We start from the raw sequence: 13,740 nt of genomic DNA on the forward strand, positions 1-13,740 counted from the left end.
GGGCTCCTTGTGCCCATGAGCATGGCCTGATGAAAAGAGCACGAGGTTGGGAGTTAGGAGACCTGGGTTCTAATCCCAGATCCCTTGCTTGCCTGCTCTTTGACCTTGTGCAAGTTACTTAACTTCTCTGACCCTGTTTCCTCGTCTGTGAAAATGGGGATTAAATATCTTTTCTCCCTTCCCCGTAGACTGTGAGCTCCAGGTGGAACAGGGACTGTCTGCTTATCTTATATCCCTCTTTTATTCCTCTGCCCCGTCAACCCGTGCTTAGTTCAGTGCTTGGCACACATTAAATGCTTAACAAATACTGTAATTATCATTATTACAAGCAGTAGCAATTTTAAGTTTCAGAAGTGATATACACTAATGGTTATGTTCTCACTGTACCTTGATCCCATTCGCTGCCAACCTCTTGCCCACATCCTGCCTCTGGCCTGGAATGCCCTCCCTCCTCATATCCAACAAGCAGTTACTCTTTCCCCCACCTTCAAAGCCTTATTGATGGCACTTCTCCTCTGTGGCCTTCCCTGTCTATATCCTTTTGTCCTTTTTTTAACTCCATTCTGCACTCCCCGTATTCCCCCCCACCCAACCCACCCAGCACCACAGCATTTATGTGTATATCTGTAACAGATATTAATATCTGTTTCTCCCTCTAGACTGTACACTTGCTCTGGACAGGGGATGTGTCTGTTATACTCTCCCAAGTGCTTAGTACAGTGCTCTGCACACAGTAAGTGGTCAGTAAATACAACTGACTGACAGGAGGAAACCCCATTTATGAAGGACAGGGACCATGTCTAATTCCCATCCGTGTATTCTTTCCCAAGAGTTAGTACTATGTTGTGCATACAGCACTTAATAGATATCGTTACGACAACTGAAGCTGTTCCTGTTCACTAAGGGTCAAATGGCTTTATTCAGCTGAACTCTGCTCAGTGGATTTTATTGGGAATTGTTTATGTATAGGGAGAGGTATAATTGTAACTCTGAAATATGAGATAAGAATGCTATCAGTAAGTTATGTAATCTTACTGAACCAGGAAAGACCAATTTAGTCAGTGGTAGGCTTACTGTGTGCCAAGCTCTTGGGGGAGTACAGTACAATAGAGTAGATAGACATGCTCCCTGCCCACAAGGAACTTACAGGCTAGAAGAGGCAGACGTTAAAGTAAATTACAGTTAGGGGAAATGGGAAAGTAGAGGGGTATGTACATAAGTGCTGTGAGCGCTTACTGTGTGCAGAGCACTATACTAAGTGCCTGGGAGAGTTCAGTATAACAGAGTTGGTAAAAACACTCCCTGCCTACAACAAGCTGACAGTCTAGAGGACAAACTCGCAGTCTAGAGTGCTTAAAGGGTACAGACTCAAGTGCATAGATGACACAGAAGATGAAGACTTTCTGGTTCAAAATTCTTTGGCTCTCCAGCTGGACTCTTCTGCAAATAAAAGCCCCCAAACAATAAACTTCCCTGAGAGTGTTTAGTTTTATTTTTAGTACAATGATGGCCCTGGTGAATACCAGACAAGGAAATTTAGGTGATATCAGCGCTTAGAACAGTGCTTTGCACATAGTAAGCGCGTAACAAATACCAACATTATTATTATTATATCATCATCATTATTATTTATTATATCTCATGCATTACTCCAGACCCGCAACTTAACATGATGCTGTCACCCAACCCATTTTGCATTAGTGCATTTCTTCAGGGGGACACCACCCCACCCCATCCCAAAGAACCCCACCTACTTCAGAGCCTTTGCGTTCGTTCCCCTTCAGAGTCTGTATGAACTCTGGCATTGTATCCGGGCCCTGGAACGTGATGGCAAGAATGACGGGAGAGGGAGGCTCAGTGCTTAAATGATGAATATTCTAACCCCAGCTCTGCCATGTGTCTGCCATGTGACCGTAGGCAAGTCACGTCACTTCTTGGTGCCTGTTACCTCATCTGTGAGCCTCATGTGGGACAGGGACTATGTCCAACCTGATTATCTTGTATCTATCCTAGTGCTTAGAACAGTGCTTGGCACATAGTAAGCACTTAACAAATACTATTATTATTATTATCATTGTCCCAAGACAGGACAGACCAGTGGAAAACTAATCTTTCACTTAAAAGATAGGACAAATGGCTGCCTTGTTAGTGCTGATACTGGGAAAATCATGTCATTTCTCTGTCTTCTGGAAGTACAAATAGCACTCTGCTAGGTTCTAAAGGAAAGTGCAAGAATAAGTGCTGCAATTTACGTATTTTGCATCTCTTTCAGGAGCTGAAATATGGAGATGGTATACAGCTTGGTAGGAGCAGAGAATTGGATGAGTGTTTTGCTCAGGCCAATGACCAAATGGACATCACTGATAGCTTGATCAGAGAGATGAGACAAATGGGACAGCCTTGTGATGCCTATCAGAAAAGGTAATGCCATTCACGAATGATGAGAGAAAGATTTAGACATCCATATTTAAAAATTCAGTATCTCGATTCTACTGCTAACGTTATGACACTTCTTCCTAGTTCAGAGTACAAGTATGTTTTAGGAAAAGTTCATCTTTGTGGGATTTGTACCTGGGGTATTTGAGGGAATAAATTGTTGTTGGTGTACACCATTATGATATACTGTGAAATTATCTGGTTTCAGAAGAGATATAAAGCAACAGGATCCCCTTTAGATTGTAAGCTCTTTGTGGGCAGGGATTGTGTCTGTTTATTGCTAAATTGTACTCTCAAGCTCTTAGTACAGTGCTTTGCACACAGAGGAGTGCTCAACAAATGTGATTGATTGAATGAATGAATGAAAAGAGTGAAGCCTCAAAATTCAAGAGATGTTTTACCACTAGTTGAGTGTCTGTGGTTTCTGTTTTCAATAGGTGATCTTAATAGCCCATTTGTTTCCTTTTAAGATAACTTTACTTTCCATTTTAAGGGTCAGATAAAGATATCGTCATCCTTGAATTCTCAAAAATCAGTTCTTTTTTGAGTTAGTTTAATGATCACATATGTGAGCTATTTACCCTTAAAAAAATCTCAGTCCTGTGCTGGTTTTCTTGTACTTGTTCTCAAGATTGTCTAGATTGTGAGCCTCCCTAAGCATAGAGACTCTAATTCCCACCTCTGCATTCTTTCCCAGCACTTAGAGTGCTCTGCACATAGTAAATGTTTAAAAAATACTATTGCTGCTACTACTACTACTGCTACTATTTAAGACCCATTGGAAATAGGCCACAAAGAGAGGCCCTCACAATCCATCTTAATTTGATGATCGATTTTTATTCAGGATTTTAATACATATATTGACCAAAAAAAATTTTTTATTGCTTACTGTGTGTCAAGCACTGGGGTAGATAAAAGTTTATTACACTGGACAGCCCCTGTCCCACATGGAACTCACAGTCTAAGTAGGAGGGTATAGGATTTAGTCCCCATTTTGCAGTTGAGGAAACTGAGGCACAGAAAAGTGACTTCGTCAAGGTCACACAGTAAGCAGTCGGAAGAGCCAGGATTAGAACCCAGGTCTTCTGACTCCCAGACCTGTACTCTTTCCATAGGCCATGCTGCTTCTCATAAATTTGTAGACAGGATTTTTGTCTTATAAGTGTATTGATTAGCGGAGACCCAGGAAAGAAAAGTGGAAATTTGCATAGTCAACCTGTTTCTCAGAATACTCTCTTCATGCGAGATTATGTCTCTCTCCTCTGCAGACTGCTTCAACTTCAAGAGCAAATGAGGGCCCTCTACAAAGCCATCAGTGGTCCCCGTGTTCGGAAGGCCAGCTCCAAGGGTGGCGGAGGGTACACCTGTCAGAGTGGCTCAGGGTGGGACGAATACACCAAACGGCTCACCAGTGAATGTCTGGGGTGGATGAGACAGCAAAAGGTAAGTCAACGGGTTTGAGGGGCTTGAAACAATGCCTTGGGGGCCATTAGTTATCCAAAGGAAATGCAGAAAGGATTAGGTTGTTTATTTTTTATTTAAGGGCAGCTGTGAAAACCGGGAACTTAAGTTAGTTTGAATGAAAGATTGGTAGCATTTGCCTATTTGCATAAATATATTTTTAAAAGGCCTAGCTTAGTGGCGAGTGTGGAACATTTAGCCCCCACATTTCATATGTTGCATCAGAAATTGTTCCATAAATTGTTTGTTTTGAATTTGAGATTTTGTCAGGTTTGCATCTGTGTGCCAGATTGTGCTTAAAAAAAAGAAAAATATTTGGAGGAGGGGAGAATACATCATAACCAGGTAGTCCAGTTTTGAAGTGCTGTTCAACTAACTTCTGTAGACAGTTGTCTTTATATGCAGTTGCTCTGAGACTGGTGTGGGACTGAAGCAAAATACTGAGTTTTGAAATTTGTACTGACCTTATTTTGGAACTGGAGTTTCTAAAGAGTATTATTTTTTTAGCTCAATTACTGTTTTTTCTGTTTTAATCAATCAATCATATTTATTGAGCGCTTACTGTGTGCAGAGCACTGTACTAAGCGCTTGGGAAGTACAAGTTGGCAACATATAGAGATGGTCCCTACCCAACAGTGGGCTCACAGTCTAGAAGGGGGAGACAGAGAACAAAACCAAACATATTAACAAAATAAAATAAATAGAATAGATATGTACAAGTAAAATAGAGTAATAAATATGTACAAACATATATACATATATACAGGTGCTGTGGGGAAGGGAAGGAGGTAAGGCTGGGGGGATGGAGAGGGGGAGGAGGGGGAGAGGAAGGAGGGGGCTCAGTCTGGGAAGGCCTCCTGGAGGAGGTGAGCTCTTAGTAGGGCCTTGAAGGGAGGAAGAGAGCTAGCTTGGCAGATGTTGGGAGAGAGGGCATTCCAGGCCAGGGGGATGACGGGGGTCGATGGCGGGACAGGCGAGAACGAGGCACGGTGAGGAGATTAGCAGCAGAGGAGCGGAGGGTGCGGGCTGGGCTGTAGAAGGAGAGAAGGGGGGCGAGGTGATGGAGAGCCTTGAAGCCAAGGGTGAGGAGTTTCTGCCTGATGCGTAAGTTGATTGGTAGCCACTGGAGATTTTTGAGGAGGGGAGTAACATTGTCCAGAGCGTTTCTGGACAAAGACAGTCCGTGCAGCGCCGTGAAGTATGGATTGAAGTAGGGAGAGACAAGAGGATGGGAGATCAGAGAGGAGGCTGATACAGTTTTAAATAGTAATTGGCCATTGCAATTAACAGGTGGCAAATGAAATACATAATGAAGAACATGGGGATTTTGTGATGCCGACTAATTACCTAGTGCCATAGTTCTGCAACAGTGGGGGATTATTTGGGGGAGAATTTGCAAGTGAGTTGTTCTGACATGGTTTTAAGGGTCAGGGATTATCAGTGTCTTAACATAATAGCCTTAACAACCTTTAACTTAAATTGCATAACATTCCCCACTTGGTGAGAGTTTTGTGTAGCATTATGCTACTGAAGAATATTAGCCTTGCATTTGCAACATGAGGTGTGGCTTTTAGTTCTGAGATAAAATAGTTCCTTTGGTGGTTAATCAAATATAATAGAAGAATGAGCTTCAGGATCAGTGATCTCAGACACTTTCATTCATCATGTTGGGGCTCAGTCCTGAAGTTTTTGAACAGGAATAAATCTGTTGAAAACTGGCACTATTTAGAGAGAGGCAATCCCCTGGATATTATTGATAACAATTGAACAGGCAATGTGTATTATCAGAGTGGATCACTAATAGGATGTGCCCAGTTAGCAAAGGCCCTTGACATTTTTAGAGGAAAAGTCTGACCGAGTGGAAAGAGTATAGGCCTGGGGGTCAGAGGACCTGGATTCTAATCTCGGATCTGCCACGTGCCTGCCGTGGGATTTAGGGCAACTTGAAACTTCTCTGTGCCTCAGTTCCCTCATCTGTAAAGGGGGAATTCAATACCCATTCCCCTCCTACTTAGATTATGAGCCCTGTGTGGGACAGGGACTGTGTCTGGCCTGATTATCCTGTATCTTCTACAGTGCTTAGAGCAGTGCTTGACACATAGTATGCACTTCACAAATACCACAGTTATTTTTTAATGAATGTGAGAATTATTGTTTCTCTAACTGGGCCATGTCTGTGTGGCTGATATTTCTTAAGGTTATCTGCGAGTCTGTGAAACCCAGATTAGAATGCATTTGATTTCTGATTTACTATTCAAACTATAGTCCCCATGGAGAATACAGGCAGCAGAAGTTATCTTAGTATTTACCTGCTTGGTTATGCTCTTTTTTTCTCCCATCCTCAACTTCTTATCTTCCCTCACTTAACCCACTGCCCCAGAGTTTGCATTTCACTCTCAAGAGACCCAGTTTCAAAGCCCAGCTGATAAGCATAGCTTCTCCTACATTTACAAGGAAAAGCCAGATTCCCTACACTGGATTAAGTTCACAAGGTTAGCTTTTAGAGGAGTGAGGTGAAGTCATACTACCTCATTAAATGCTGGCACACATTTCCTTGCCCAGTGAGCTTTGAACTCTTCTCGCAGTAGCTGATAAGGGTTAGAGTCCCATGTTACTTTGAAATGTCAGACTCTGAAATGGCTTCAGTGCCTGGAATTTTTCCAACTCTGACTGAGCATAGGTGTAGCTCAGTACAACATGCATCATGTGTCTTCCAAAATGCTTAATCACACAAACTTGCTCAATCAGAGCACTGTACTAAGCACTTGGGAGAGTAGAGCTGGCAGACACATTTCAAGTCCACAGCAAGCTTACAGTCTAGAGGGGGAGAAAGTGGCTGAAAGTGAGCACCTTAAGTGTCTCACAGTAGTTATGTAGTATGTGTGTATGTATGTATGTATGCACATATGTATAAATCCATAGTATTTATTGAGGACCTACTGTGTGCAGAGCACTGAACTGTGTGGGAGAGTACAGTAGAGTGAGTTGATGTGACCCTTGGTCTCCAGATAGAATGCTCAGGATGGACACCCAGTAAATATAGTTGACTGAATAGATGATTATTTTTCTCCCTTAAAATGAAAATTGTGGATTTGAGATGCCTGCAAAGGATTTAATCTGAAACAACAGCATTAGTAGCTCTTTTAGTGGGGCAGTTGCACTGTGGCCTAATGGAAAGAGACTGGGAGTCTGAGGGCCTGGGTTCTAACCCTGGCTCTGCCACTCACTTGCTGTGTGACCTCTTGGCCTCAGTTCCCTCATCTGCAAAATGGGGACTCAGTACCTGTTCTCCCTCAGACTGATTATCTTATATCTACCCCAGTGCTTAGTGCAGTACTTAGCACATAGTAAGCACTTAACAAATATTGTGTGTGTGTGTGTGTGTGTGTACAGGGGCCAGTGAACACAGTCACAGACTTGCCCAATCAAAATTGCCTGTCAAGCATCGGTGGGGCTACAGCCCCTTAAAGAAGCCAATCATGATATATCACAGCTGCTGTTAAGCCTGTAAAAAAAAAAAATTCAGTGTTCTGGAAGGTTGGCTCCCAAATTTTAGCCTGACCATCAGGCTAGGGCTGGGCAGGGCTTAAATTGGGTCAAGCTTTGAAACTTTGGCCTTACACAGCTCTACTATGGAGGATCCTGAAGGTTTTAGGGCACTCTCTTTGGGACATTGTGGGTTCAGAGAATTTAAAGTATTTAAGGAGCAAGGACTAGTGGAAAGAACACAGGCCTGGGAGTCAAATGATCTGGGTTCTAATCCCTTTCTACCACTTGTCTGCTGTGTGACCTTGGGTAAGTCACTGAACTTCTCTGTGCCTCAGTTGCCTCATTTAGAAAATAAGGATTAAAGTTTTCAGCCCCATGTAGGACATGGACTCTGTCCTACCTGATTATCTTGTATCTACCCCAGTGTTTAGGGCCTGGCAACAAATACCATTAAAATAAAAATCTACCAGGAAGAAGAGACCTTATTTTTATTATTCTTTTTCTGTATTCCCTTTTCCCAAGTTTTATACATCTGATATCTGCAATTCACTGATTATTCATGTAGGTAATTAAAACTTAATGGCAATGGGATTGGAAACGAAGAAAAAATTACTTTTTCTCTCTTTTGTAGGCTGAAATGGATATGGTGACATGGGGTGTGGATGCAGCCTCAGTAGAACAGCAAATCAGCAGTCACAGAAGTGTTCACAATGCAATTGGAGACTACCGCTGGCAGCTGGACAAAATTAAAGCAGACCTGGTAACGTTCTCTTTAAAAAAATGCTTTCCAATTTCAGTAATCACTTTGTGTTTGAGTAAAAGGTTTTCACATCCATGTTTGCACATTCATTCTCCTGGGCTGCTGTTAAATTCATAAAATTCTTACGAACAAGGAAGCAGAAACAGATAGGGGCCCTAAAGAGTGTCAAAATCTGAGTTGGAATTAATGGCTAATGGCTTCCACACACAACCCATATAAGGGTTGACTTGGATTGGGGCACCACTGTGGTTGAGTTAAGTAATCCAGTGTCTGTTGGGGTGGGCAGCCAAAAGGGGAAATCTGTGACGTGAAAAATAAGAAAGATATTACATTAATAAGGTCAGTCCTACAGGAAAGGTTTTACTCGCCTATTGTTAAGGATTAAAATTGTTTCTTGATCAATCATCTTCAGTCCCGCTAAAATTTAGAGCTGATTCTGTGTGGACACCACATTAACCTCTTATTGTATCCCAACTGTGTCATCCTCTCTCCTGGCCCCATCGATTAACCCATCATCTCCCTCCTGGACCAGAGGTACTCAGGAACAGATTTTGTGTCTCACCCACTACTGGTCATTATCATGCTCCCATGACTATGATTTTTCACTTCTCTGAGAGACACAAAGGGGTAAATGAAAGGAAGCGGGGACAATATAGATGTCCTACCTCTAGAAGGAATCAAACCTTTTGTCACCAAGCCATTTGGGCCACCTGAGAGCTTTGGAGTCTTGCAGAAGATTCTCCTTTGATGAAATCTCTGTAGCCAAAAAGCACTCTCAGCCACAGAATGAACACTCCCCAGAAGGGTTAAAAGAGTAACCATCCTGCTTTGGGTTTTTTTTCCCTAGCGTGAAAAGGCTGCAATCTACCAACTGGAGGAAGAGTATGAAAACCTGCTGGTAAGCCTCTTTTTTCCATAGTGCAAGAAACCTGTGCCTGAGTCCTGTAGGAATTGGTGAAATTAAGGAACATTGCAGAACATTGGGTGTTTTTGTTTTCATATTCAATCAGGATGTGGACTGCATTTTTAACTATCTTTTAAAGTGTAGTAGTAATATGTTTGCCTTGCAAATTTAGTGAAATACATTATATCGTGGAACTCAGAGGACTGGGGTTCTAATCTCAGCTCTGCCATTTGTCTGCCCTGTGACTTTGGGCAAGTCACTTTACTTCTCTGTGCCTCAGTTTCCTGGGTTTCAATATCTGTCCTCTCTCCTGCTTAGACTGTGTGCCCCATTTGGGACAGGGATTGTGTCCAACCTGATTATCTTGTATCTTCCCCAGAGCTTATAGTAAGCGCTTGACGTTTAGCAAGTGTTTGACAAATACCACAATTATTATTTTTAGCTCAGTGTGATAAGAACTTAAGAGGAAGACAAGTGTAAAACTTGGGGAGATGAAAGTAAATTGAAGAAGCTTTACATCGTGGACTTTCTATGCTGCTAAATTCCTTTTATTAAATGAAAGTCAAGAACTGTAAGACTTGTTTTCTTTGTAGAAGGTTGTCTTTGTCAACAGAATATGAAAACACCTCCCATAGTATTAGGTGAATCTTAGGAGAAACAGATGTATTCATTTCTATACCTTTTCTAGTTTCTATGTTTTTGGCTTTTATTTACTGTTTGTCAGAAGCATTAATATAAATCCTTATAGTACTCTGGGATTATTTAACTGTGGTAACTTCAACTCATTTCTAGTCCTGTTGAAGTTGAGATGGGAATGAGTTCTTGGTCTTTTTTTTTTTTTTTTTTTTTTTTTTTTTTTTTTTTTTTTTTTTTAGTAAGTCAATACCTCTCTTTGGCAATCCAACTCCCCTTCTCTTTGCAGCCTCCAACAATTACATTCAGTTCAATCAGAGGGAAACTTAAGTAGTCTTTTAGATCCTTCCTAATTCTGCTGCCTCATTTGTGAGGGTATTTATTTTTCAACATAATGATGTTTTTTAATTAGAGAGACCCAAATTGTTTTTAATTGTTTTCTGTGTTTTTGTTTTTGTTTTTTGCTTTACATTTGATCTTTTCAATGCTACTGTCTTGAAATTCCTTTGTAGAAATCCTCTTTTGAAAGGATGGATCATTTACGTCAGCTTCAAAGCATCATCCAAGCGACTTCCCGGGAAATCATGTGGATTAACGACTGTGAGGAAGAGGAGCTGCTCTATGACTGGAGTGACCGGAACACAAACATAGCCCAGAAACAAGAAGCTTTCTCTGTAAGCACCAGTCCCAAGGCGTCCTGTGGACCTCTGCTTAAAATTTGCTAATTGGGCAGGCCTAGAGTTGAAATATTGAGAACGTTCTTCGGGACAATTGAATTAGCAGTTTACACTCAACTTCGGTAGAGATCACTTGCCGTTCAGTTCTTTTGTTATAAGGAGAAAGGGAGTGTTGATATCATAAATTTCACTCTTTAGTTTTGGAGCAGCAAGAATCATGGTGTTACTGAATGTCTGCTCAAAATACAATCTCTTTTTTCAGTCAATTGATAGTATTTATTGAGTGCCTCCTGGGTACGGAGCAATACACTGAGTGCTTGGAAGAGAACCACAGAAGCCAACATACATTCCCTGCTTCAAGAATATTATAATTACTTTCTTGAGTCAATCAATCAGTGGTATTTATTGAGCACTTGTAATGTGCACAGCACTGTATTAAGTGCTTAGGAGAGTACAATACAACAGCGTTAGCAGACAGGTTCCCTGCCCAGGAGTAAGGGAATGGTAGAAGACTAGACTGTAGATTCGTAAGCTCTGTTGCTTACCGCAAGCTTGTTGTAGGCAAGGAACATGTCTATTAACTCTGTTATATTCTACTCTCCCAAGCACTTAGTATAGTGTTCTGCACACAGAAGGCGCTGAATAAGTATGACTGATTGACAGAAGGAAGGGTGTGTGTTGGCTTGCCTTGGAGGATTGGCTAAAATTTCCCCTGCCCCTCTTCAGTCCCTCCCTCCTTCTCCCCTTCTTCAACTCTCCTGTCTTTCTTTCCCAGCAATATCTTGAGGAAATTTCCTGCCTTCTCAAAATCCACCCCCTCCACCCCTGCATCTGACCCTATCCCTTCTCACCTTATCAAAACACTTGCCTCTCCCCTCCACCCAGCCACCACTTCAACTGTTCACTCTCCAGTGGCTGCTTCCCCACTGCTTTCAAACATGTCCATGTCTCTCCTATCCTTAAAAAAAAACCTCCCTTGACCCCATGGTTCCTTACAGTTATCACCCCATCTCCCTTCTACCATTCCTCTCCAAACTCCATGAATGAGTTTTCTACACCCGCTCTCTCAAGTTCCTCTCCTCCAATTCTCTTCTTTCAATCTATCTTCTGTCCCCTTCACTCCACAGAAACTGCCTTCTCAAAGGTCGCAAATGATCTCCTAGATCTCTCAGCTGTCTTCAACACTGTTGACCATCCCCCTCTGGAAACATTATCCAACCTTGGCTTCACTGACACTATCCTTTCTGGTTTTCCTCCTATCTCTCTGGCCTCTCAGTCTCTTTCGTGGGCTCCTCCTCTGCCTCCCATCCCCTAACTGTGGGAGTCCTTCAAGGTTCAGTTCAGGGTCCCCTTCTATTTTCCATCTACACCCACTCCCTTGGAGAACTCATTAAGTGCTTAGTACAGTGCTCTGCACACAGTAAGTGCTCAGTAAATATGATTGAATGAATTCGCTCACATGACTTCAACTACCACCTCTATGCAGATGATTCCCAAATCTACATCTCCAGCCCTGATTTCTCTCCCTCTCTGCAGTCTCGTATTTCCTCCTGCCTTCAAGACATCTCTACTTGGGTGTCCTGGCATCATCTCAAACTTAACTAAAACAGAACTCATTTATCTTCCCACACTAACCCTGTACTTCCCCTGACTTTCGCCTCACTAGATGGCACCACCATCCTTTCTGTCTCACGAGCCCATAACCCTGGAGTTGTCTTCGATCCTCTCTTTCAGCCCACATAGTCAATCCACCACTAAATTCTGTTGTTTCAACCTTCACAACATTGCTAAAATCACCCTTTCCTCCATCCAACTGCTATTAATCCAAGTACTTATCGTATCCCGCCTTGATTACTATGTCTGCCTCCTTGCTCACATCCCAGCCTCGTGTCTCTCCCCACTCCAGTCCATACTTCATTCTTCTGGCCAGATTATTTTTCTACAAAAATGTTCAGGCAATATTTCCCGACTCGTTAAGAACTTCCAGTGGTTGCCCATCTACCTCTGCATCAAAAAGAAACTCCTTTCCATCAGCTTTAAAGCCCTCAGTCACCTTGCCCCATCTTAAAGCACCTTGCTTCTTTCGTACTACAACTCAGCCGTCACACTTTGCTCCTCTAATGCTAACCTTCTCATTATTCCCTGATCTTGTCTGTCTCACCACTCACCCCTCACCCATGTCCTCCTCTGAGTTGGAATGACTTCCCTCTTTGTGTCCAACAGACAATTCCTCTACCCCTTTCAAAGCCTTATTAAAGGCCCATCTCCTCCAAGAGGTCTTTCTGACTAAGCCCTCTTTTCCTTTTCTTCCACTCCCTTCTGCGTCGCCCTGATATGCTTCCTTTGTTCATCCCCCCCCTCCCAGCCCCACAGCACTTATGTTAATGTCTGTCTCCCCCTCTAGACTGTAAGCTCATTGTTGGCAGGGAATGTGTGTTTTATATTGTCATATTGGACTCTCTCAAATGCTTAGTCCAGTGCTTTGCATACAGTAGGTGCTCAATAAATACAATTAACTGACTGATTCTTTTACTCTTTTTTACTTAATAGGTACGCATGAGCCAGCTCGAGGTTAAGGAAAAAGAACTAAACAAGCTTAAGCAAGAAAGTGACCAACTTGTCCTGAATCAGCACCCTGCTTCAGATAAAATCGAGGTAGGTGTTTCCATTTTAGCAATGTGGGTAAAACTGACATGCTTCATGGATGCTTCTTTTTTGATTTGAAATCAAATCAATCAGGGGATGTAGCTCAGTGGTAGAGCGCATGCTTTGCATGTATGAGGCCCCAGGTTCAATCCCCAGCATCTCCACTTTTTTCCAGCGCTTAGAACAGTGCTTTGCACATAGTAAGCGCTTAACAAATACCATTATTATTATTATTATTATTAAATGGGAAAATTTTTCTTCATTTCAATGAAATGGAATGTTTGTGGTTTTGAAATGTATATTTTTAAAAACAAGTGTCTTCCAATCTACTGCAACTGTAGTAATGCTACATTTAATACTTGCAGGCCTATATGGATACTCTGCAGACTCAGTGGAGTTGGATTCTTCAGATTACCAAATGCATTGATGTTCATCTAAAGGAAAATTCTGCTTATTTTCAGGTGAGATTTTTGTGGAGCTGTAATTAACTTCTCTATCAGAGCATAGAACTTCATATTGGATATTGCTTTTGGAAAATAATTAAGTCCAAATCGCTCCATTAGTACTTCAGGATATATTTCCTGACATCTATTTAGAAGAGTATAAATTTTCAGGAGTCAGATCATGGAAAGTTGAATGCAATCCATATCTCTCCCCTTACCTGAGGCAAAGCAGGAACGGGGATACCAGAAAAAGACCTTGCTTTAATGAAAAATATTATTCTGCATTAAAAT

At 41.9% G+C, this 13,740-nt stretch overlaps 1 protein-coding gene and 1 non-coding gene across 3 annotated transcripts in view; both read left to right on the top strand.

Annotated features, from left to right (window-relative positions):
- Positions 1-13,740, top strand: part of LOC119949523 (desmoplakin) — a 45,663-nt gene that overhangs the window by 11,247 nt on the left and 20,676 nt on the right. For both annotated transcript variants that reach the window (XM_038771373.1, XM_038771372.1), the window contains exons 3-9: positions 2,273-2,421; positions 3,705-3,879; positions 8,018-8,146; positions 8,994-9,044; positions 10,196-10,357; positions 12,911-13,015; positions 13,372-13,467. In XM_038771373.1, the coding sequence (XP_038627301.1) occupies positions 2,273-2,421; positions 3,705-3,879; positions 8,018-8,146; positions 8,994-9,044; positions 10,196-10,357; positions 12,911-13,015; positions 13,372-13,467 (867 nt within the window). The remainder of the gene's footprint in view (positions 1-2,272; positions 2,422-3,704; positions 3,880-8,017; positions 8,147-8,993; positions 9,045-10,195; positions 10,358-12,910; positions 13,016-13,371; positions 13,468-13,740) is intronic.
- Positions 13,099-13,170, top strand: TRNAA-UGC. Its single transcript has one exon. It is a non-coding gene; the product is annotated as a tRNA-Ala (tRNA).

Source organism: Tachyglossus aculeatus, chromosome X2, assembly GCF_015852505.1.
Source record: "Tachyglossus aculeatus isolate mTacAcu1 chromosome X2, mTacAcu1.pri, whole genome shotgun sequence".
NCBI lineage: Eukaryota > Metazoa > Chordata > Mammalia > Monotremata > Tachyglossidae > Tachyglossus > Tachyglossus aculeatus.